Source organism: Dermacentor silvarum, chromosome 7 (genome assembly GCF_013339745.2).
Source record: "Dermacentor silvarum isolate Dsil-2018 chromosome 7, BIME_Dsil_1.4, whole genome shotgun sequence".
Classification (NCBI taxonomy): domain Eukaryota; kingdom Metazoa; phylum Arthropoda; class Arachnida; order Ixodida; family Ixodidae; genus Dermacentor; species Dermacentor silvarum.
This window is the reverse complement of record NC_051160.1, coordinates 95438701-95464964: the sequence shown is the minus strand read 5'-3', so window position 1 is coordinate 95464964 and position 26264 is coordinate 95438701. Positions and strand designations below refer to the sequence as shown.

General features: G+C 46.9%; 1 protein-coding gene across 1 annotated transcript; it reads right to left on the bottom strand.

Annotated features, from left to right (window-relative positions):
* Positions 1 to 1690: 1690 nt before the first annotated feature.
* LOC125946884 (uncharacterized) lies at positions 1691 to 25245 on the bottom strand. Its single transcript, XM_049671017.1, has 3 exons — positions 25155 to 25245; positions 22438 to 22803; positions 1691 to 2061 (listed from the first exon to the last, which is right to left on the bottom strand). The coding sequence occupies exons 1-3, from the start codon at positions 25210 to 25212 to the stop codon at positions 1796 to 1798; spliced, it is 690 nt and encodes a 229-aa protein (XP_049526974.1). The 5' UTR covers positions 25213 to 25245; the 3' UTR covers positions 1691 to 1795.
* Positions 25246 to 26264: the final 1019 nt, after the last annotated feature.

The window sequence follows — 26264 nt, the reverse complement described above, 5'->3', positions numbered from 1 at the left end:
AATATTCTTTTCGCAGTAACTTCAATTTTATTCGGCAGGTAACGCAGCAAAGTCTCTGCTTGATCGAGAGTAACTTCAACCTTGTTCAACAGATGGCGCAGCAGTACTATCCGCTGAAACGAGCGGGGCGTCGCTCAGCTATTCATCTTGCGCTCCGCTGTCCCCTCCGCTCGTTCGCTGAGCCCGCTGGCCCGCTGAGCCGCTCAACTATTACTCTCTAATGCCGGACACGCTCGGCGCTGGGACAGAAAGCTCGCAACGCACGCTGTTTGGATAGCTCTCGCTGGGCACCGACGGCCAGGCGGTTAGCGGAGAGGTTGGAGAGGCTTCGTGCGCGGGCTCCAAGACAGCCAGAATTAGACTACACGACGACACATCATGACGCAGAGCCAGTGAAGGCGGAGCTTAGCCCCGTTCACTCGGTTAATGAGTTGAGGCGAAAAAAATTGGCGTGGCTTTGCTATCGCAAACACCAATGATCAGCGGAGCTGATGGGAAGCCTCAGAAAAGTTGTGCAAAGTTAGGCAAAGAAGAGGGTGGTTTGGGGAAAGCTGTGTCAAAGCTAAGCAAGGTTTAATTGAGTTCAGCATTGCTTGGCTATCGTTTTGCTTGGTTATCGCTATTGCTAGGGCATCTCTTAGCTATTGCTTGGCGAGAAACTCGGGATCTTCATTTCTTCGCCGACGCTTTGTCTCCGCTTCTCTTGCTCGAACACCTGTATCTTCTCTTCGGCGACGATTGGCTTCAACTTCCCTTGCCCGTTGATTGGGATTGTCTCTCCTTTTCCTATCACGCTTACGAGCCGCTTCTCTATGGCGTTCCAATCGAGCGGCTTCTTTTTCGGGAGTTCTAGAGGTCGGCTTCGCCATTGCGCTATGCTGAGAAAGTCCAGGGCGAGAAAGGCCCGCCGATCTGAGAGCGCTCCTGTTACTAGGGTGCAATTGCGTCATTGCTAACGCCATACCGCGTGATCTCGGGGCGGCGGTGCATTGGCTCCACTCCCCGCTCAACTCCGCCCTAATACCTGTGCCGCCGTTCCTCCTCTCCACTCACCTCCCCCCTTGACGCACTCTCTTCCCTCTCGAGAGCTTTCGCTCTCGCTATACACTTGCCCCTCTCCCGACTTGGCTATGCTGCGAACATCGCTGCGCACGACCAAGCTTGACTTTAACAGCTCCGCTGTAAAAAGAATAGCTAGGGAGGAGGGTAACTTGCAATCGTCGACGCTTCACTTAAATTGTGGTGCGAATGTTTTACTGTGGCTGTACCCTACGCGTCTACAATATTTGTCCAAGCTGATTAAAGGACATTGTAACGCAATTTAGGCGGAGGTCAGGAAGGGTCAGGCTGCAAGGATTCTAGTTTCCTTAAAGGAACAGTTGTCGAGCTTGCGGAATGTGACACATTCGTTGTGTAGCGGAAGAAGCACATTCACAAAGAAAATGTATTGTGTAGAAAGCAAGTGGTATCAAAGTGTCACACGATCAGGTGAAACGACTTTGGTTCGTGCAAGAAGTACATAGGCGATATCATAAGAGGAATATCGAACACAATATCGAATTTGTGTAGTTGCTGATTGGGGCCATAGCTACTGAATGTTTTTATTGCCATTTCTCTGAGATTGGCTTGCCTTCAAATATTTCATGCTTCTCTGCTGTCTTCACTGCCTCGATATATTCTGATATATTCTCCAATACATATAAATCACATTATTTGACGTAGATATAATTTGTGTTTTAAATAAAATTTTTGCTAGTTATGTAGGTATACGCGTCCTGTCATAGTATTTGCTGGTTCAGTTCATTGCGACATAGAAGACCTTTTTAATGGCGGTCTCCAATTTGGTAAAGTAAGGATCGCCTGTCAAAAACACGGTCAGTGCTTTTGTATAGAAAGTTCGAAATCTTGCGTCACAAGGAGTGAAGCAACTAATCGCCGACAACGAACTCTCCGTTCCGTTCCCGTCACTTGAAAGTACAGCTTCTCTTATGGTGTACGACACTTGACTAATCACTAATAAAACTCTTGAGACTTCTGCTTCGTCGCTGGAAGTTCCCAAGCCTGAAAAAGAGGAAAAAGCATTGCGGGTAAGTTAGGGACTCCATTTACAAAAAAAAAAATAAAAAATGCTCAGGGGTAGCTGGCCAAGCCTTTAGGCAAACTTTAATCCGTTCAGTCGCGAATTGTTACACACTGGTATTACAATAATAATGCCAAAAACACAAAAAACGTTTATTTGCAGGACGAATACGAAATTTTGCTTCGGAAGGCAAAGACAAACGGCGAAAAAGCCTGACGAGGTCTTGCCCCCTGGCCAGGCGGTTAGCGGAGTCTGCAACAGTTGACACAATATAGTATGCATTTTATCAAGCACATAGCGTTTTCTTCTTATTTTTACGTATGATCACATGCGCATTGGTTTACATATGCGCATTCAAGATGCTCTACGTACATTATACATTGAACTGGAATCAAACCATTTTGTTGAATTATTGTGATTACCAGCAAAAATTCAACCAGCAAAATATAATCTAAGAATATACAAGCTTATCTTAACATTTATGGATCGACTATGAGGCTAGTAGTGAGAATAAATAATTGATAATGGCGTTTGAGTTGATTGGTTTGTAATGTAAAATAAATATTGACACGTATACATGTTTATCTCTCACCGGTGGCCGCTTTCCACCGGCTAACAAATGTAAAACATTATCGCTCGGCGCAGGACGCGCCTGTATCAGAAGTTTCTAGAACGTTATCGATGTTTCTTTCCGTGGCCTGTTTTCACCGACGCTTATGTTATCTGATTGTATGACCTACGCGAATTGTCTAGAACTTTCTGGAAGACCCGCGGGCATCAGGGATTAATCTGGAACCTTCGATGACTCAGGTATAAAAGCCGACGCGTTTCGCCGCTGATCAGATTATCGACGACCGCCGACTGTGTTCGCCGCTTTCGTTGTGCTTTGAGTGTAGCTTGCTTTTGTGGGCACAGGTTCGCCCAATAAAGAATCAGTTTCGTCATACACAGTTTTACGACTGTATATTCAGCGTCACTTCTACGTGACAATATTCAATTCATGGTGGTTTATTATTTGACTATTTTGTATTCAATGGCTGGCTTGCCTTATTTTGTGCGTATTTTTACTTTTTTGGCTAAAGCTTCTGACGCCATATTTTGTGTACATGTAGATGTAGGGCCTTGGTGGTAGTGGCACATACCCACTCTGAGGGATTGGCCATATTTTGCGGATATAATGCTTGATGTAATGACGGAGATAGCACAAGCGTCGCTGTGGTCGCATGGCTCCTGAAGTGAAAAAGACAAAGGGTCGGTGTTGCTGGTTCCCTCGCGCTGGCGCTTGGCTGGAACTACTCGGGTGCTCTTTGCGCTGGACCTAACGTGACTGGAATTTCCACTAAACGCCGATAAAGCCAGTATCATTTGGTGGAGATGCGGGGTATCCTAACGACTCGCCCTGGAACTCCGGAGCCACACTCTACCCGGTGCTACTCCCACGACCATGCCAGACGACGCCGGTGAGCGACCCACTTCGTCAACTGGGCCAGTCACCTGTGGTGCCATTTGTCAACGAGACCCAGCTGTGTTCAGTGGCACCGCTGATACTGACGTCGACGACTGGCTTTTGTCGTACGAACGGGCTGAGCAACCACAACAAATGGGACGATCGGACAAAGCTCACCAACGTTTTTTTATATCTTGCGGATGTCGCCAACCTCTGGTTCCACAACCATGAAGAAGCTATTGCGACATGCAATGACTTTAAGAGTGCATGCGTGGAGGTATTTGGCCGTCCTGTCGTGCCAAAGCTTCGCGTCGAACAGCGCCCTCGCCAACGAGCGCGACAGCCGGGCGAGAATTTCACTATTTACATCGAGGACGTCATCGATCTCTGCAACCGCGTGAGCAGAACGATGACTGAGGAAGATAAGATTAAAGAAATCATCAGTGGCATTGACGATGACGCTTTTCAAATGCTCCTGGCCAAGAATCCTACCAGCGTTGCAGCCGTAGTCACATACTGCCAAGGCTTCAACGAATTACGCCGGCAACGAGCGCTCGCCCGCCAAACTGTTCCTAACGTGGCCTCACTTTCCAGTTTGTTGACTGCTCACGGACGGACTGTTCACGGGTCTCTGCTGCCTAGATCAAAGCCTTCATTCGTGAAGAGGTCGGCCGCCAGTTCTCGCTGCTCCCTCTTGCCCAGGAGTCTGTCCAACCTTTGCCCTCAGCCGTTCACAGGCCATCCGCGAGCAGGTTGCAGCGGCCCTTCCGCCAGTCCACTAGCACATTCACATGGCTGCACCGTTGACGTACGCTGAAGTCGTGTCGCGTCCTAGACCAACGACACTCCCCTACTTGACTGCCGCCACCGCGCCCAGCGGTTCTCTGTCCCTCAAATATCCCCTCAGTACTTGCGGCTGCAATATCCATGGCGCACGCGGGACAATCGGCCGATATGCTTCTCCTGCGGTATCGCGCGACATGTGGCACACTTTTGTCGCCGTCGCTTGCCGCGTCCGGACGTCGTCATTGGGCCACATGTACCTACAACCCACCAGAGTGCGGATTCGAACCCGTCGCCGAACTTCTGGACCGGTCATCAGAACTAAACAGCCGTCGTTCACCATCACCGCGTCGCCTTTCGATATCGCCGATGCGTCGTCGCCCACTTTCCAACGAGGGAAACTAAATGCTGCAGCTTCAGAGGCAAGAACTGCATGCTTGTCGAAATGCCCAAAGCCTCCGCTATCGCTGCAAAACATTATAGAAATAGCAGGTTGAAGGAGGCCGCTACATTCGCACTCGTCGACATGGGCGCTGCCGTTTCCGTCATACGTGAGACTCTTTGCCGTAAGATTAGGAAGGTCACCACATCACTTTCTGGCCTTGTACTTCGTACTGCCACCACGGAGCCCATCGAACCATCAGCTGCATGCACCGCTAGAATCGTTATTCGGGACGTACTTTACACAGTTATGTTCCTTGTTCTGTCTTCCTGCTCCCATGATGTCATCCTGAAATGGGACTTTCTGTCGCGCCACCGTGCCGAAGTTGCTCTGTGTGTCGTTAACACCGCTCTGCCGCCCGCCACTCCCGCCCCTTTAAAGATTATTGTTGCTGCCTATACTGATCAGCCGCCAAGTACTTTAACACCATGCAGTCGCTTTGTCATGTCCATCTGCGCCCGACGCCCCGGTGCTGTTCACGCCTTCATCTGTTTTTGTTCACCGCAAACCTCTATTACCACTTCCATTCGCCGTTCTTGACGTAGCCGCTGGTACAACAATTATGCTGGTGGAAAACCCGTTCGCATACCCGCTGATTCTCCTTCGCGACGAGTGCCTCGGCTGTGTCGAGCCCATTGACATGTCTGAGTCTTTGGACGTGCCTGGCTCCTCTTCTGGTTTTTCGCTCGACGCCATGACACCGTTTCCAAAAAGCTCCCGATCGGCTACGGAAGTCTTTGATTCGTGTCTCTCCTAGATACTTTCCCTTCTTACTTCGATTGTACGGATCACGCCTTGGGTCGTACGAACAGTGTTTCCCACCACATCGACACTGGGTCCCAGCCTAACCTCAGACAACGCCCCTGTCGCGTTTCAGTGGCGGAGCGTCGTATAATCAACGACCAAGTGGATGACATGCTCGAGCGTGGCGTCAATCAACCATCCCAGAGTCCATGGTCTTCTCCAGTTGTGCTAGTATGCAAAAAAGATGGCTCGATTCGTTCCTGTGTTGATTACCGCCGCCTAAACAAAGTCACACGGAAGGTCGTCTACCCTTTACCCCCAATTGGCGGTGCACTCGATTGTTTACAAGGCGCTGAGTACTTCTCGTAATTGGACCTACGATGTGGCTACTGGCAGGTTCCCATGGCCGCATGCGATCGACCGAAAAAAGCGTTTGTCACCCCTGATGTGCTATATGAATTTAACGTCATGCCATTAGGGCTCTGCAATGCGCCCGCAACTTTCGAGCGCATGATGGATAACATACTTCGCGGTCTCAAATGGAACATTTTTCTATGCTACCTTAATGACATCGTCGTGTTTTCTTCAGACTTCTCGACGCACCTCTCACGTACCCACCAAGTTTTGACATGTCTTAAGAACGCTGGTCTTCAGCTGAATATCAAAATGTGCCGCTTGGCAGCTCACACCTTGAACACCTTGGGCCACATTGATTCCAAAGATGGCGTCCTCCCTGATCCTGCGAAACTTCGAGCCAGTCGCCGACTTCTCTAAGCCAACGTCACTGAAGACCCTCCGGAGCTTCATCGGCCTTTGTTCTTATTTTCGTCGCTTTGTGCGCAATTTCGCGAATCGTTATCGCTCCTTTGACGCGACTTCTCACCGTTGGCACCGACATGTCTAACTGGTCTCCAGAATGTGATGACGCATTCCAGACGCTGCGCCAGCTGCTCACATCTCCACCGATTCTCTGGCACTACGATCGCCGGGCGCCTACGGAGGTACACTCTAATGCAAGCGGCGTGGGCCTTGGTGCAGTTCTCGCGCAACGCAAGCCTGACTATAACGAGTATGTTGCCGCCTACACAAGCCGAACCCTCACAAAGGCCGAGACCAACTATTGAACCACTAAGAAAGAGTTACTGGCTATAGTCTGGGCTCTTGCCAAGTTCCGACCCTACTCGGCCGCCCGTTTTACGTCGTCTCGGACCCCCACGCTAATTGCTGGTTGTCGACTTTGAAAGATCCCTCGGGCCGCCTCGGTCGGTGGGCCCGCCGGCTACAAGAGTATGATATCCAAGTGGTGTACAGGTCTGCCCGCAAGCACACCAACGAGGACGCCCTTCCCGCTCTCCTCTATCCCACGATACAGCGTCTCTCTCGGCGCAGTACACCGCTATCTCAGCGCTCAACGTCGAGTCCATGCATTCGGAGCAACGGAAGGATCCATGGATTGTTGCCCTTCTCGACCTTCTGTCGCATTCCACCGCCAACCCGCCCTCCCGCACGCTCCGCCGTCAAGCCTCTAATTTTACTGTGTGAGACAACCTGCTATACAGCCGCCACTATATATCGGATGGTCGCAAGTGGCTTCTCGTAATACCTCGTCACATGCGCTCCGACATCTGCGCTGCTTTTCATGCCGAACCACAGAGTGCTCAGGTGTGCTGAAAACTTACGCAAGGTTGCGCCAACGCTTCTACTGGCGCTGTATGTACAGCTTTGTCCCCAAGTATATCCGTGCTTGCGAAACATGTCAACAATGCAAGATTCCTCCGCAACTCTTGTCCGGCGCTCTTCAGCCTCTACCTTGCCCTGCGCGGCCTTTCGATCGGGTCGGCATCGACCTTTATGGTCACTCCCGTGCACTACGTCTGGAAGCCGATGGATAATCGTTGGTGTTGACCATCTCACCCGATATGCTGAGACAGCCGCCCTTCCTGCCGCTACAGCACGCGAGGTTGCTTTCTTCATCCTGCGGAATTTTGTGCTTCGACATGGCGCTCCTCGCGAACTCCTCAGTGACAGAGGGCGTGTCTTTCTTCCCCAAGTGGTTGAAGCCCTGCTTGCCGAGTGCTACGTCGTCCATCATACATCAAGCGCGTACCATTCTCAAACCATGGATTAACTGAGCGCTTGAATCGAATTCTTGGCGACCTGCTCACTACAGACGCAGCGTCGGACCACTCCAACTGGGACACGGTTCTCCCCTTTGTAACCTACGCTTACAATACCACGACTCAAGCGACCACAGGTTTTTCGCCATTCTTTTTGTTGCATGGACGTGAACCCTCGTGCACGCTCGATAGAGTATTGCCATGCCAACCTGACGACTCTGAATATCGGCCCATATCAGAAGTAGCCAAGTACGCTGAAGAATGCCGCCAACTTGCCCGTACCTTCACGACGGAAGGTCAAGCTTACCAGCGGAATCGACATGACGCCGACCTGAGCACTGCCAGTTTCCGTGTCGGCTCCCTCGTTTGGTTGTGGATTCCGCCTGACGTTCCCGGTCTTTCGTCTAAGCTGCTGGCTCAATACCACGGACCCTACTGGATCGTCGCCTGTACATCTGCTGTAAACTATGTGGTCGAACCTCTGACGCTGTCTGACGATCTGCGGCATCGTAGTCGCGAGACCGTGCACGTTAGCCGGTTAAACCGTACTATGATTCCTCTATCGTGTCGTCACCGTGAGTCGCCAGGATGGCTAGTCTTCTCTCGTGGGGCCATTCCAACGACGAAGATAGCACAAGCGTCGCTGTGGTCGCATGGCTCCTGAAGTGAGGAAGACAAAGACAAAAGGATCGGCGTCACTGGTTTCCTCGCGCTGGCGCTTGGCTGGACCTAACGTGACTGGGATTCCCACTAAACGCCAATAAACCCCATATCATTGGGAAGGCATCCTGTAACTTGTGTCCATGTATGTGATACATCAGCTTTAGATTATATACTTTTTTAATTGATAGGATTTCATGTTTAATAAAAAGTGGTTCAGTGAATAGGTCTTCGACATGGCCATTAACTTGTTCTAGGAGACAAAGCACTGCCGATTTTCACCAAATAGTTGTTAAGGTGCTTGACATTTTCAAGCGAAACTTAACCCCCTTAATTTTGATGCATGAACTGCCTGAGAATAATTTCATTAGGTTTTTAGAGTTACGGCTAAAGTTTTTTAGGAATCACGTATGTTGTGGGTATGAACTGAGACCACAAAAAGCTTTATTACCCGCTGTATCTGCCCACTTCACGCTGTGAAGCGTAGCATTGTTAAGTACTGCTTTACGAAGGCTCTAACGAAGTCTTGCGAACACATGCTCCATGAAAGCCTAGCACTTCAATATAGACGGCTGTCTGACGCGGGATACAAGGGCTTGGTGGGTACGAGGGCTTGGCGCAAAAAAAAATGAGAACAGTCCGGCAATCTAAGAAGAAAGATGTGGCAGGTTCGGATGCGCGCAAGAAAATAGCCGCTATGCCGTACATCCACCATACTTCACAGAACCTAAAGGAGATTGGCAAAATGCGTAGGCATTGACGTTGTGTTTTCGGCTGCGCTAAAACTTTCAATTGTTTGCAAGAAAACAAACACGGGCAATATAAAAAATCATTCAATATCTTGTGACGAGGGTGTCGTATGTCGCGTGCCGTTGGCTTGCGGACGCGAATACACTGGAAAGACTGGCAGATGCATAAACACCCGACTAAAAGAGCACAACAAGAATATATGTGACGATGATTACGGCCAGCTTGGCTTAATCATCATTATCATTATCAGCCTATTTTTATGTCCACTGCAGGACGAAGGCCTCTCCCTGCGATCTTCGATTGTCCATGTCTTGCGCTAGCTGATTCCAACTTGCGCCTGCATAATTTCCTGACTTCGTCACCTGACCTAGTTTTTGCCGTCCTCGACTGCGTTTCCCTTCTCTTGGTACCCATTCTGTAACTCTAATGGTCCACCGGGTATCCATACTACGCATTACATGGCCTGCCTTACAGCTCCATTTTTTTCTCTTAATGTCAATTAGAAATATCTGATATTACCGTTTGTTCTGATTCACACCGCTCTCTTCCTGTCTCTTAATGTTAGGCCTAAGAACTTCCGTTCTATCGCTCTTTGTGCGGTCCTTAACTTAATTGTTCTCGAGTTTCTTTGTTAACCTACAAGTTACTGCCCCATATGTTAGCACCCGTAGAATGTAATGGTTGTACCGTTTCCATTACAACGACAGGGGTAAACTTGGCTTACACTGCCATTAATATGGTGATAAGACTACGGCTCGTCGTGCCAAGCCATGCGTGCCAAAGTAAAAAAAAAGTCGCAGTTTCGCCCGAAAGGCGAAGCATCAATAGCGATAACAAATTACTAGAGAGCTATATAGCTCTCTACGTAGATCTCACATACGTAGTAAGAATAGTAGCTTTATTGGCTGTATATAGACTGGGACACAGTCGCAATTTAAAAGCATGGAGTGAGCGCGCACAAGTAAGCATGAATAGATCACACTCGACGACCGCAGCCAACCGCTGTCCAAACGCTGGTGTGAGCAAGCGCGAAGCAGCAGCGAGTGCATGTTCGTGGGGTCTATCGCTTCAACGGAAACAGAGTGGTGAAAGCACAGCGCATACAAAGGTAGAAGCTGTGTGCAGATCGCTTTCAAGAAACGGTGCGCGCGACCGCTCGCAGCAGCGCAAAGTACAAGTGCGCAGTTGTTGGCAATGTAGAAGCCGCACCCCCTCCCTCCTGCGCTGCCTTCCCACTTTACTCTTTCGCGCGCGAGATTAAATCACCAGATGCCATTGCGCCGGGTCGCTAAATGCGCTGTTGGTTCCGGAGCACAACGGCGCCCCCTCCCTCGCTTCCACGCTCCCACGGCCTTTCGCGCGACGGAGGACGTCGCGTTTGCTCTGCGCAGTGCGTTCGCTTTCCGTGAAAGCGCGTCCCTCGCGCGCTGTATGTGCCTCCCTCGTACATAGAGCTTACGCGCGCGGTGACGGTTTTATCGCCCTTGGACTTTATACGGAACCTCACGGCGACGACAACGACGGCTTGAAATCCGCTTGAAAAAGAGACGGATTGTTTCTCGAGACAAAGATCAGTGGGTCGGAGAGATAATCGAGGAGGTTAAGATTACACGCGCGGGGGATAGGTGTGTAAGCATGCCATCTCTAACACTGACAAAGAAAGAACTAAGGTATTTTTAGATTGTTGGTGATTAGTACCATGGTGTCACCACCTTGTGCCATTCATACGAATTCTTGTTCTTTTCCTACCTTCCTTACTTTTTCCTTTCCTGCTGGCGCTTCGCATGTGTACATATGCCAAGCATCAGTCGAATAAAATAAAAAGTTGGAAGCCAGCGTTCTTTTCACACTGACTCTATTGTCGTTCCTTCCTTATTTTTTTGCGCTGTTACATAAGCTGCAATGAACCAACTAGCCCAGCAAGCAACCATTCTGCATGAGGAGAACGCAAAAATACATCAAACTTTCCTTCTTAATATCAAGACTCCTAATATTTTGATGTACTATGGTAAAGCCAGATCTAAAACAAGCATCACTACTCATCGGTGCTGCTTTTCTCGATTGACAAGAAAAATACTTTTTCCTCCCCTTTTCTCTCTCAAGTTAACATTGCTTGTTATCCGGATTACGGCAGAAGTTTCATTTTTGCGTGCAATAATTTTTCTTAAGACGTAATAAATAGGCGTAAAACACTATAATTTTATTTGAATGAGCGGTACTCAAGTGAAAAAAAAAAGATATGGCACAAGCTTTCGAGCATCTTTTAGTGAACCCCCATAATGACAAATTAAATAAAGTCTGATTTACTTATTTAATAAATGTTCGTCCTGTGATATTTGATATCACAATACAAGCTTCATCTCTCTATAATCATGAGGTAATGAAAATTGTATTTTCCGGAGTGTATGTAATGCTATGTTCTTCTTGAATTTCTGTTGTGTGGTGGAGTTCACGAGTACATTTATCCGTAGTATCTTGTTCTGTGCAGCCGAAAATATGGTTTTGTTTTTGAGCGAAAGCTCTACTACGCCATTTCTCGCAAGGTCATTCATCGCGTCGCAATGACCTTGAGCCGCCGGAGTGCAACTGTGGTAGGTGGGACGTCAGGCCACGTAATCCGCTGCGGAGAGGCGTCGCAGCTGCGGTCGCGCGGAGCCTCGCCGCTGCGGTACCAAGTGACTAGGCGAGGGTTTAACGGCGGCTACCCCGGTGCTTTCGTCGCTCAGTCTCGCCATGGATGGCACGCTGTGTGGGCTGTCTGTGCGTGCGCTTCAGCGCAAGGGACAGGTTGAATCTAAAGCCTCTCCTTCAGCTTACGCTTTTTTTTAAAGTAGCGCCAACCTTTAAGGAGCCGCCGCCGCTTATTTCCGGTTGTGCCCCTTCCGGAAGAAAGTTTCTGCGCTGATTTCTTCCGTTCTGGCCTTCCATGTTGTTTCCGCGCTCAGCCGAGAACACGCAGAATCGAGGCTGGCAGAAACATCATGGCGGAACTTCCGCTTCCGTCGGTTAGAGATGAGGGGAATAGAAGAGGGGGGGGGGAGCAGGTTGGCGCTACTTAACTGACAGCGGTAGTAGTATGGAGGCGCTTTAGCTGAATCAAATCATCGAGTAGATACAGCTAGACGGCAGGCTGCGAAATCTCACAGATAGTCTTCGTCACCATTCAAGAAACACCAAGAGACACACCATCAGATATACAATAAAGCCTAACTTTAATGAAACAGTGTGTGCACAGTCTTTGCAAAACCAAGCCATACAGATCTTTCGCTCGTGATTACTAGGTTTACAAAGGTTAAACCTCAGCCAATTGTTTAAATTGTATACAAAGTGCGGTGCTCCATTTGCTATGTGCCATGCTTTCGTTATACATTTTTATGTATTTGTGGCAGTGTTCCGTGTTAATGTCGAAGGTTAACTTGGCACGCAGCTTAATGCCGATCTGTTTTTTTTTTTTTTTGCTTTCAACTCCTGAACACAGCCGTCAGGTCAGAAACAAAATCGCGTACAATGATGACACTAATGACACCGTGAGTCAGAGTTCCTTGAGCGGAATCAAACAATGCTGTGCTTCATTAAAATTGAGAAAGAAATCGGGAACTACCTTGCGTCTACCATGATTAGGAGTTGTGCGCGCGCTTTTGTGTAGAATCTAGAAAATTCACCGTTCACTGGAATAATGACGCTAAGATGGGACTCTGAAAACGCAATAAGAAGGCGGGTGCGTGCGCACACGCACGCACACGCACACACACACAGGCGGACGCACACACACACTCACACACACAGACACACACGCGCGCACACACACACACGCGCGCATGCGCGCACACAAATCACAGAAAGGCATTCTTCAAGGCTGAAAGCATAGAATGGAATGATAATCCGGCGGAACCCACGCCCTGTGGGAATCGATGTTATGCGAAGCAGTGTGCAGAGACCCTACCAAGTTAACGAAACGACCATGAGAGCACCAAGACGTAGGCAGCTGTTCCATGACCTTCACGACACGCGTGCCATGAGTCCTCAGTAGTCCCTTTAGCTACGCCTAAGAGATCTTAGGCGAGTGACTAAGGCGAAAGCCTTAGTCGCTCTCATGGCTATGACTTCAAATATCAACCTTTAGCCCTTTACTTCACTTCGTACTTCATCCGAGTCAATTTCACTGGTTTTGGAGTGTTAATCTTTTTTTTCAATGAGACATTGTCATTTTTGCTCAGTCATGCTCATAACTATAACTTCTACCATCATCCTTTACAGTTTCCTTAACTTAGTACCCAGGTCAGAACCTATTCCAGTGGCTTTTGAGTGTTATTTTTTCGCTGAGCCATTGTCATTTTTGCTGAGTCATGCTCATGACTTTGACTTCTACCATCATCCTTTAGTGTTTAATTCACTTACTGCCCACGTCAGAATCCATTTGAGTGGTTCTTGAGCGTTTATTTGTTTTCGCTGAGTCATTGTCATTTGTGCTGAGTCACACTCATGACCATGACTTCTACCATCATCTTTAAGTGTTTCCTTCACTTAGTACCAACGCCAGAACCCATTCCAGTGGCTTTCCAGTGTTCATCTTTTTTCGCTGAGTCATTGTCATTTTTGCTGAGTCACACTCATGACTATGACATTTACCATCACCCTTTAGTGTTTCCTTCCCTTAGTACCCACGTCCGAACCAATTTCAGTGGTTTTTCAGCGTTAACCTATTTTCGCTGGATAATTGTCATTTTAGGCGGCTGTTTCATGACCAATATGACACGCATGTGTTATATTAGAGGTGTTTTCTAAAAGAAACCGAACTTTTGAAATAGCGCCCCAACCGGCAGAGGGAGCGCGCTGCGGCTGCTGAGCGCACCTAGCGGCAGATTTAGACAATAAACTGCCATTGGCCGCGTTTCGCTCTGATTGTTAGTTGGCGAGCTACAGCCGCAGAAGTGAGCACATGAACAAGCTGTTCTCCGGATTGGTGCCAAAGTGACAATGGAGGAATTGGAAGAACATCGTGTGTGTGTGAAATTCTGCTACAAACTTGGCAAACTTTCACAGAGACATTTCAGTTGCTCCGCCAAGCATACGGGGAGGACTGTATGAGTCACACGCTGTGCTATGATTGGTTCAAGCGTTTTGAAGACAGAAGAATGTCGGTCGGTGATGACCCCAAACCTGGACGACCTTCCACATCAACAAATGATGACCACGTCGAGAGAGTTTGAACTGTGATTTGTGGAAATTGTCATTTGACTGTTCGTGAAGTCGCTGACGAAGTGGTTATCAGCGGAGGATCATGTCATGAAATTTTGAGTGACAAACTTGGGATGCGTCGTGTCAGTGCAAAATTCGTGCCGCGTTTGTTGATTGCCGAACAGAAGGAGACCCGTGTTGAAATCAGCCAGGAACTGCTCTCCGCTGCCAATGACGATGAAAACTTTCTTAAGAACATCATAACAGGCGATGAGACACCGGTTTATGGCTATGATGTTGAAACGAAAGTGCAGTCATCGCAGTGGGTGGCCAAATGTTTTCCTCGTCCAAAAAAAAAGCACGTATGAGTCGGTGAAAAATGAAGGTGATGTTGGTTGTGTTCTTTGACTGTAAAGGCATTGTCCATCAGGAATTTGTGCCACATGGTCAGACGGTAAACAGCGAAGTTTACCAGGGAATCCTAGCACCTTTGAGAGATTCTGTGCGCAGTAAGAGGCCTGTTGTGGGAAAATCAGGCTTGGATGTTGCATCATGACAATGTCCTGGCTCACGCATCGCTCCTTGTCCGCAGCTACTTAGCGAAACATCACACTCCTGTTGTGCCCCTAGCCCGGACCTAGCCCCAGCAGACTTTTTTCTATTCCACAAGCTGGAAACCACCTGGAAAAGACGTCGTTTCCTAACCGTACAGGAGATCCAGGACAATGCGAGAAGAGACTTGCGCGCCATTCCAGAAAGTGCGTTCCAGGATGCTTTCCAAAAATGGAAGAAAAGATTGGAAGAGTGCATTGCCAGTATAGGGGACTACCTTGAAGGGGACAGCACTTAAAATGTACCATACTCTGTAAAGGTGTTAAAGCAAACGTTCGGTTTCTTTTTGAACACACTTCGTATATAACACGCATGTCATGGCATTCATGTGATGACCTATCATTTTTGTTCGTCACACACTCTTGTCATCATCATCAGCCTATATTTATGTACACTGCAGGACGAAGGCCTCTCCCTGCGATCTCTAATTACCCCTGTCGTGCGCTAGCTGATTCCAACTTGTGCCTGCAAATTTCCTGACTTCATCACCTCACCTAGTTTTTTGCCGTCCTCGACTGCGCTTCCTTTTTCTTGGTACCCATTCCGTAACTCTTATGGTCCACCGGCTATCCATCGAATGCAAAAGTGGGGAAGACAGGCTGGTGACCAAGTAATTGGCAACTACGGCAACGATTCTAGGAATGATAGAGGAGAGATGTTGGTAGAATTCGGGGAGAGGCTCAGGCTTCGAATAATAGAAAAGTAGGAGCACGCTTAAGCTTCGCCTTTAAGAGTGGAACGCGGTATCGTTATTGAACGTCGTTGACGCCGACACCGTATTTTCTGCGACATGGAGCCTGCTCAAAATTTAGAAAGGCTCGGTTTCCCTTATTCCCCTTAATGTTTCCTAGAACCAAAGTACAGCGAAACACCATCAGAATTGGAGAACGCTTAAGCTTCGCCTATAAGAGTGGAATGCGATAGCATCCAAGGATCTCTGGATGCTTATCAGGATTTTTCTCGTATATTCAAATTGCAATCCGATGCTGTCACGTCTGTAGGTTGTGAATAAGTCGTACTTTAGGATGTTTCTGACGGATTTTACTTTGAGCAATTCATTTTTTTTTCACTCACGCTTTGCGTCACGCTAAGAGCCTGCCCTGTCGGGGCGGTTCAGGATGATGTGGTTCGGCATGAGTATTTCCGGCCGACACCGACGCTGACATCAACGCCGACGCCGGATTTCCTGTGACACGGGACCCTTAACGATATCGCGGTAATACCTTCTTCAGAAAGCACAGCAACATGAAGTGGACCTGGAAAAGCCCTAATGGAAAAACAAGCAATGCAATAGATTTCATACTCTCTGCCGATCCCAGCATAGTGCAGGATGGAGAAGTATTAGGTAGGGTAAAGTGCAGTGACCATAGGTCACTGCACTTGTAATTTTAATTGTAATTTGAATAGAGAAAGAATAAAATTAGTCAAGAAGAAACAGGCCAACCTAGATGCAGTACGGGTAAAGACAGATCAATTCAGGCTGATGCTCACAAACAAATATGCAGCTTTAGAGCAGGAAGATCAAGACAACATAGAGGTAACAAATGAAAACATGACTAGGCGGATCTCAATAGCTGCAATTGAAGTTAGAGGTAAGGCACCAAGGCAACCAGAAGGTAAGCTCTCCCAAGTAAGAAAGGACGTAATGAAGAAACGGCAAAACATTTTAGTGTCAAATTAGAGTAATCAGATAGAATTCGCTAAACTGTCCTAACTGATCAACAAGAAGAAAGTAACGGATATACGAAATTATACCGTTGAAAAGGTTGAGGAAGCAGTAAAATATGGACGCAGCATGAAATCAGTGTGAAGAAAACTTGGCATAGGACAAGGCAAGATGTATACACTGAAAGATAAGCAGGGTAATATCATCAGCAATTTCTATGACATAGTAAAAGCAGCGGAAGAATTCTATACTGACCTGTATACTGCTACTTTTATTCGAAGAGTGATGAACAGGATACAGAGCCTCTTTCTATAACTAGCGTTGAAGTTAGAAGGACCTTGTAATACATGACCAGGGGAAAAGCTGCTGGAGAAGATGGAATAACAGTCGATTTATTCAAAGATGGAGGAGATATTATGCTTCAAACCTTGCGGCCTTTTATACGCAATGCCTCACGACTTCAAGTGTACCAGAGAGCTGGAAGAACGCGAACATTATACTAATCCATAAGAAGGGAGACGTTAAAAAATTGTATTACAAACCCATTAGGTTGCTTTCAATACTGTATAAATTATTCGCCACGACAATTTCCGATATAATCAGGGCAACACTTGACTTCAGTCAAACAAGAGAACAGGCTGGCTTCAGGAAGGGATAATCTACGATAGATCATATCCATGTCATTAACCAGGTAATCGAGAAATCTCCGGAGTACAATCAACCTCTCTATATGGCTTTCATAGATTATGAAAAGGCATTTGACTCAGTAGAGATACCAGCAGTGATAGAGGTATTGCGTAATCAAGGAGTACAAGAGGCATAGGTGAATATCTTAGCAAAAATCTACAAGGATTCCACAGCTACCTTGGTTCTCCACAAGAAAAGAGTAAGTTTCCTATCAAGAAAGGGGTCAGGCAAGGAGACACAATCTCTCCAATGCTATTCAATGCATGCTTAGAAAAAGTATTCAAGCTCTTAGACTGGGAAGGTTTCGTAGTGACGGATCAACGGCGAATATCTCAGCAACCTTAGGTTTGCATATGACATTGTCCTATTCAGCAACAGAGGCGACGAATTACAACAAATGATTGAGGACCGTAACCGTGAAAGTGTAAGAGTGGTGTTGGAAGATTAGTATGCAGAAGACAAAGGTAATGTTCAATAGCCTGGCAAGGGAGCAAGAATTCAGGATCGCCAGTCAGCGTCTAGTCCACCGTTCATTCAAACGACTTATTCGATTAGACATGCTCGAATAATAGTTTTCGAGAGTTCGACAGGAGTGGCGCGAAAATTTTGAAATCCTACTAGAATGGTGGAGCGCATGAAATGACTGTGCGGAGTTTAGGCGGTCGGCTCGGCATCACTCGGGAATGTTTTTCCGAGTCCCGTGTGATGCCGAAACGAGCGCTTCCTCTTTCTTGCCCCAAACTAGGGGCATTTCAAGCCGGAGGCTTGAACTGTCCTCGCAGTTCATGGAAAACTATAGAAACCGAGCCGTTGATCATCGTGTCACTCCCGGTCCACTATCGACGTGACACCGCACTCACGCTGGTTTAGAGCATGCATTTGACTTAGTGATGGAGTTCATGTCAATTCCAGCAAATTTATAGCTTCCCATCCTGTATTCTCGCATGCTGGTTGTGCAGCCATTTGAAGAAGGTGTTGGTTTCACCCAAAAATCTCAGCCAACTGACATTCGTTTGTTCTGTAGAAAAGAGCCTGTGGCTTAAAGGACTAAACCAGTGATTTTCATTTCCCCTGTGCTTATTGAAATTTCTTGCATGTTTTAGTTGGATCTCGCCTACCACTTTTGCCATTTTAAAGGGCCCCTCAGCCGGTCACAAAGCAAATTTTGGTTAAACGCTGGAAGGTGTTACGTGCCATCTAAGCAGTGTTCTACCACGAGGTATTTTCCAATTTAGTTCATCAATAGCCGAGAAAGAGGGAAATTACATTTATTTCCACCAGTCAAAAAGCGCAGCAGAAGATGGTCTTCCTCCGCAGCGCCTCTATCCGTCGGCCGGGATCCCGAAGGACTCAGCGACAGCTAGAGCTTGGCTGATAATTTCGCGTTGAGTCTTGCTGTCCGGATTGCGTAGTAAGGCCTCCCAGGATTCTATCTTATTTGAGCTATCATATATTGCTTCGTACGTCCATACCATGTGTACCATATTGGCTACTTAATTGCAGAATCTGCACTGTGGTTTGAAGACTTCTGGATGGAATTTACTGTATGGCGCGGTGTTTGCGAAGACCCCTGTCTGCAGCTTCCGCCATGCTACTTCTGCTTTCCTACTGAGCGTGTGGTCCGGTGCCGGAAAAGCCTACCGTCTACTCAGTCTGTAATGCGTAGTTATTTCCTGACAGGTTCTCAGTTCCTCATTTCTATCTACGTCCTCAGCGGGGTGAAGTGGCCCAGGGGCCGACCGGAATGTGAGACCTCGGGCGACCTTGTCGGCTTCTTTGTTTCCTCTGAGACCCTGGTGCGTGGGCCCCCACACGAGCAGTAGACGCTCCGTGGGCCCCCTCGCTCCATTTGATATTTGGGCGGCGGCTGCCGTAACCCGTCCTGATTCGTAATTTTGATCGCATTTTTGTAATCGCTGATGACCACCTTGACCCCCGCGTGACTAGCCGCGAGGGCTATGGCCATCTCTGCTATTGAGCGTCTCTAACACGCTCAATTGCATCGATAAAAATGTTTCAACTGCTGCAAACCCATGATTTCAGGTGGCGAGCGCCACCGCCAACATGACACTCCCTCCACTTGCCTCGTTTAGCCTCCGTAAGTGAAATGCCTTCCCTGCGTTCTTTCATATCGAAGCTGAAGGATCGCGTGACAAATACGTCACGGGCCCCGCCTTCTTTCTATCTCTCTCGCAATAATTCTGAGTATCGGACTTCCGGTACGTTCGCGCCCGCGAGCTGTTGCATTTGTCTCGTTTGGCACAGCGGACGATTTTGCGCGCTCTGCACGAGTACACTCGATTAGCGGTGTAAGTTAGTGCCACAATCACAAGCACTGAGGCAGGAGCGAGAGGACGAAAGAGCTCGATGGCGGCGCTGGAACATGCTAGGAAATGACATAGTTTCGTGATCTGCGTGCGCGACGGCACGACACGAGAACAAGCTGACGAAACGGAAGTACATATCTCTACGGTACGAAGTAAAAAGAAAATAGGCATTCGGTTTGTACGTTTTATTATTTCTCGAAACCTTTATTGGTATAATGAAGCAGCAAATCAAAGAAATAACAGATCTTTCCTTGAATAATTATCAAAGTCACGTGCCACTCTGAGCGACGTCAAAGCACTGAAATTATTACGTCGCGGCATTTGCGCGAATGACGTTGACTCTCCGGCTGGGAGCGCGGCGCCGACGAGAAGGGCAAACGGCGTTTGATATTAAATTGAAACTGTTGCCTGCCGCGGCACGCAGGAATGTAATACTCAGCAGGCACGATCGTTAGCGCGCATCGTATGCACGGCGCTTGTCAGCTCAAAATGACCAGACCTGGTGAGGGGTCCTTTACCTGTACCATACAGGGATTCTCTAGTGCCATTTAGCTTGCTCAATGCTGCTGTAAGTGCAATTTCATAACATATATTGCTTATATTTTCAAAGGCCACTTGTGACAATTTTATTTAGTCTTTAACAAATGAGACATTATTCTTGATCCAACTATCTACAGCTGTATTATGGTGCTAGCACCTATTGAAATTGTGTTTCTTAAGGCAGCCGGAAATTGTGAGAGTAATAAAACCCATCAAAAAGGAAATAACGGTTCAAGTTAAGAGTTGTATAAGATAGATATGATATAGGCGCACAAGTTTAGCTAAGCAAAGAGCCAATTAACCGTCAGGTATTTCTCATCATTATGATTATCAACTAGCATAATCAGCAGTGGATCGAGCATCGTCAGCTTTTTCTCATGCTGGCTCGTTGGCGCCACTCGGCGCAACTGCGAACGCGCTCGTGCCATTGCTCCCGCGTTCGTTGTCGTCGTCTTCTTCCACAGCTGGCTGCGTTTCCGCTCACCAGTTCAGCGTAGAATTCCGCTTGTATTCTGTCGTCCTAATTAGTTCACGGGGTATGAGTCATTGCTTAAGGGGATGGGAGCTATTCTTTATTCGTGTCCTAACGCGCGCTCCGCCGGTGCGTTAGGACACGGGGTCAGTTGCTCCTCCGGGTGTGGCCGGAGAAGGACGTGCGTTAACATAAGTTCAAGGGGCTAGCGCCATTAAATACACTTAAAGGGAACATTAAGGTCACCTAAAGTCTTTCCTAAATTGGTTCTACCTTCCAAATATTAGAGTCCTACCGAAGTAGATAACTGTGTTTCAACCATTTTAATGTGCCAGCAAAAATTTCGAATAATCAATTAATAAATGAGAAAACCTGAATCGAAAGCAATTAATTGGTTGAAGGCTATCATGATCGATGATTATTTCTTAATCGAATAAAAAAACATGATCTTCCCTACATTTATTTCGGAAGCCCACTGACGAAGGGGTGTTTTTCGCAAAATTTCCGGGCGATTGGTCGCTCGAAGGGGGGGGGGGGGGGCACATTGCAGGTATTTGCAGGTATTTGCAGGCTTCTTTCACGCTCGGAAAAACATTTTTGTGTAACACGTATTGAGAAACAGGAAGCTGTATCGGGAGTTTTTCATGTCGCTCTACAATTTTTCCAGTAACACTTTTCATGTAATAATATTTTCGAAGTTGGTAAACAATTCAGACTAATGATGTAATGAGGCAAAATGCAAAAAAATAATCTGAGTATCTCCAAGTGACAGCAATTAACATTACCTTGGTTCTGTCGAGCTGCGTGAAATTTGCATATTTTAAAGGTTTGGTGCAACTTACGTGAGACACCCTGCACATACCACGCGACCGGCTTCCCTATGTCTCTCTCTCTCTCACACGCACACACGCACACACACGCACACACACGCACACACGCACACACACGCACACACACACGTACACACACACACACACACACACACACACACACACACACACACACACACACACACACACACACACACACACACACACACACACACACACACACACACACACACACACACACACACACACACACACACACACACTTTTTCCTCATTTTGACAATCCTAATGCTAACGCAGTAACACTTTATTTTATAAGTTCTGCATGCACTTTTGCACAAATGAATGACTTGCACGGATGAACACGCAATGCCTCTCGAGCAAATTGGCGCGTCCCTCGTCGGCAACTCCGCTGTGCCTGTGCTCTCTGGCGCGTTCACTGGTCACGACAAAACAAATAATGCAGGGCGCATTAGACTGCCCTTGTCTTATTGTGGATCTGATTTTGAAGTAGTCATTGTTTCATCGGACAAATACAGAATTTATTTTCCTTTATTGTTCTTCAGTTGCTTGATATGACAGCTAAAATTATGACCATGCAGCAAGTGCATGAGTGAAATTATTTTTGCATTGAGGAACTTTTTCCTTTATCTATCATGAGTGCTGGAACCTCTCGACGCTAACATCTGCTCGGAACAGCACTCTACAAAAGTTTAGATCCAACCCGAATGCTGCCTAAGCTTACGCTATTGACATCATAAGCTTGGATGCTGTATTTTATTACTTTTCATTTTCGGATTACTTGCGCAAGCCGGCCTTGACGTACTAGTTATAAATCTCTCGAAAACGCATCATCGCTGGTTTGATCCAGTGTATGCCACTTCAGATGAACTTTCCAAAATACGTCGTGTTGGGCCCGAACTATAGCATGGAGGAACAACCCCGTGAATACACTAAAGCATGTGGCCGGTCCACTTCCGGGCTGATAACTGATGTTTAATGAGTAAAACTCCTGTCAGCAACGCTGTATTTACCAGTACTCTATTCATTCGAGCTCTTACGGAGTCTTAAAGGTTAGGTAATTTTGAATGTCTTGTACTCACCGTTTGGAATGCGGAAGTGAAGTGTTCCGTCAGCGGTCGCGCCCAGTAAGTAGTTATCTTTCCCTTCATCTCCTGAATACCTTATCTGCAGAGCTGCGAACTCTACAGAACACGAGACCTTAGTATGACCAGTCCTAGGACTGAGTGTGCACAGCGTAGTCCTTCTCAAAGAGCCGAGTCCTCTGACAGATCCAAGCTTGAAATTCATGTGTTTGAGTGGAATCTCGGCGCTGCTCAAATGAAGATCTAATTCATCCAATACATGTGGTTGGCCTGGCGGTATTTCGTCGTCGATTGTCTTATTCAACAAGAGCAGTGCATCGTCCACGCTTGTGCTGACAATGTCATCGGTTAGTTCAGAATCACCTAGAAGTAAAAATATAGTGCAGAAAGTAAATACACTTGATGAGGATCCTATTGGGCGACATGTTTCATGGCTTGGTCCTTTGCATGCACGAAGAACATGTTGAAAGCGTGCAGATCTCGTTCAATTACGTAATTTTACGAAATTAATTAAAATTAGCTGCTCCATGCGCTATTTCAAGCTCTTCAGTACTGTAAATGTGGTGAAGGTCTGGGTGTAAATGTACTTATGGAAGCAGAAGTTGCAGTGACATTTATCACCTCAGTTAACGTAGACGCGTAAATAGTTTGTTATGACAAGGGAAGCCCAAATGAAGTTTTAGAGGAGTTAGAATTCGAATCCAGTTCTAATACATAATTGGCCCCGACCTCAAGGAAAGTGACCCGATTACCTTCAGAAACGCCCACGCCGGATGAGTCAGGAGTGAACACAAGGGCGGGGTAGATTAGAAGCGTTAAATTTGACTTCCTCCATAAGCACGAGGTCGCGGTAACTGAATTTAGTTTTTTTTAAGCGTAAGCATTTTTAAGGCACTCCACGGACTTTCCATGGTCTGTCTGTCTGTCTAGCCGTTTTCCCGCCTCGATCACTGGGTAGTTTGCGGTCGAATGGGTAACGGGTCAGGCTGCTGTTCTGCGGCAACAGGGTTCGAACTGAACCACCGGACCAACTTGGGTCACTGTATATATGGCAATGCGTACAAACGTACCGCTCTTCAACGAAATGTCTTTCACGCCGACATGAGCGGTTGTAGATGCGGGACTGGGTAGGTACACCCGCTCTAAGAAACTCTTTGACGCCACCTTTGGAGCTCGCTGAAGTGTTGGCGTGAAAGACCTTCACTGAACAGCAGCTCATGCCCTGCGCACTTGTGGCACAGCCTTTGAAAACATCGGCTTACTGTCCTCAAAAACCTTTCTGATTTGGGTCCGATTGCGTGGAGCAGCGACGGAGTTTCAGGAATTTTGTCATTAAAGAGGGGCACATTACCAGTGAGGGTTACCTAGTTACCCAAGTTGGCGTCAATTACGTTCATTGCGAGACAGGGGTAATTGTAGGTCGCAGGTAAAGGCCTTCGTCCTGCACTGGACATAAATATAGGCGGATGATGATTAAGATGACGTTCATTAAAAGAAGGCGCAAACCTACTAGCCCACACTCAGTGACCTAAAAAGCCATCAAAAAGTCAATCGAAAACCAGCACTGACCGAACGGCACTTACCCAGTGCTCCAAGTGGGCGTCAAAGAGTTTCTTCGAACAGTAATACCTACCCAGTCCCGAATCTACAGCGACCCACGCCGGCGCGAAAGAGGTTCGTCGTGGAGTGGCTCATATGTACGCATTGCCACTTACTCAATGACCGAAGTTTGCCCAATGATTGGTTTCCAACCTTGATCCCCCAGCACAGCAGCCCGATGCGCCTGACAGGTAGGCCGGAGAACGGTTAGGTAGAAACATAGATAGAGACATAGACACAAACATAGATAGTCCCCAAATCGACGGAAACGCTCAAACTATGCTAACGCATTAAAAATATCGTGGACATTTCTCCGATGCTGGGCGCAATCAAACCCACGTCACCGGCTTTCCTCAAGGAGAGAAATTCGACGCTGTAGCAGGCTGCGCCACAAATGCACTGGATATGTGGCGGTTTTCAATGACATTTTTTCACGCCAATGCTTTAGCGAGCTGCGCCGTGAATGTTGTTTGGTTGTTTAGAAAGTCAGTACCCGGCGGATGCAAGTTTTCGAAAAAGAGTCAAGTCGTATTGTTCTACGCGGAGACATAAAAAATTGGCCGCTTTATGCAGTTGTCTCAGAAATGTTCATGATAAGAAACACTAAGAGTAGTGGAAGATTAAATGCAGATATATATATATATATATATATATATATATATATAATATATATATAAATAAATATTGTAGGTCTGTAAATATGGGCTTGTTGATAGATGATTTTTTAATTTGTTGTAGCTCAGGCAGAACAACACGAACACAGAAGGCACACGAGGCAACACAGAATACTAAGTGCTTTCTTATGCGCATTTTAATGTCCATGTCATTGTGTCTGCGCAAAAAGAAACGAAAAATTTGCAGATTGTGTTTTGGTTTGTCAAACCTTGGAATGAGTGCAACTAACCAAGGCAAGTTTGTCAAGAATGTAGCCTCTGGTCATCAGCTACGCAACTGAAGAGCACAAATATTTCCCTATGTGCCTGATGAACACATGCGAAAAGGCATGTAAATCATGCATCACGAAGTTCTGTTTGTCTGTGCACCGGAATTTATGATTGGAATGTTAGAAATATCTCTATAGAGTAGGAATAACGTCTAAGATGGAACTCGCTTACCTCGGACTAAATTCCCGTAAACATGCAAAGTCAAGAAAAGTGTCCTTAGCGTTTCCATTAGGCTCAAGAATTAGCAAGCACCAATGCCCACGCGCACTTTGCCAAACTGTAATCGTACAGCTCATTACCGAGAAAAAATATACCGAGATCTGCGCCTTGATATGGATGGCGTATGATGACATTTCGCCAAGCAACAAATCATGGGAAAGGTCAATATTTGCATAGGTTTCAGTAGCCAAGTCTTATTACGGGACTAGAGGAATAAGCAATGTCACACGATTTTCCCCTGCGATAACATAGCAGAACTGAGAGCTTAAATCATATCTGATCAAACTTTTAAAAGGGAGACGACTAAGGAGTAGCAGTGATGATGTTTAGATAAAACTGTTAACAGGCATTTGTCAAGATTTGCTTCCGTTGTTTGCATCACTGAAACTTTAACTAAAGTTAACGGGAGTGCTTGCAGTTAGTGCGAAGTGAGTGCCGGCAATTAGGTTGAAAACGCCCGTTTCAACAAAAGCCTCTTAACGGCCGAGAGCTTCTACTGCACATACATGGGCTCATGGTGATGTGATGCACGATCGATGGTATTTTTCGTGTCGGTGTTACTTGTGTAATATCCTGTGAAGCTTAAACTGTGGTTAGTTTACCCGCATAGGTGGCACCAAGTCTAGAAATGAGAAAAGTTGGAATGCGTTCATCTGCGGCCTAATTTTTTAATCAGACTGCAGAAGGGGCTACGAATAGTCTGGGAATTTACTTTTATTTGATTGATATAAGACATCCACTCTGTATATAAAGTAGTTCCCGAAATTGGGGTTTTCATACCCTGTTACAACATTTGCTTGACAGGCATGCAAGCGGCGCGAACTGTCCCGGTCACCGCGAATGTGGTTGCCGAGGCAATCATGCGTTGTGATAAGAATTACCGTAGTTTGCTTATTGAAAGCCCAAAAGAGTCTTTAGGTGTAGCGCAACTGGTAAAGGTCATCACACAGCGCTGTGCGTCTTTCTTGCTTTTCTTTCGTGTTCTAATTCCAAGTCATATTCCAATTGGCTCAGTCGCACATGTTCGAGAGATTTCTAGAGTACCTTCAAGTATTTACAGAT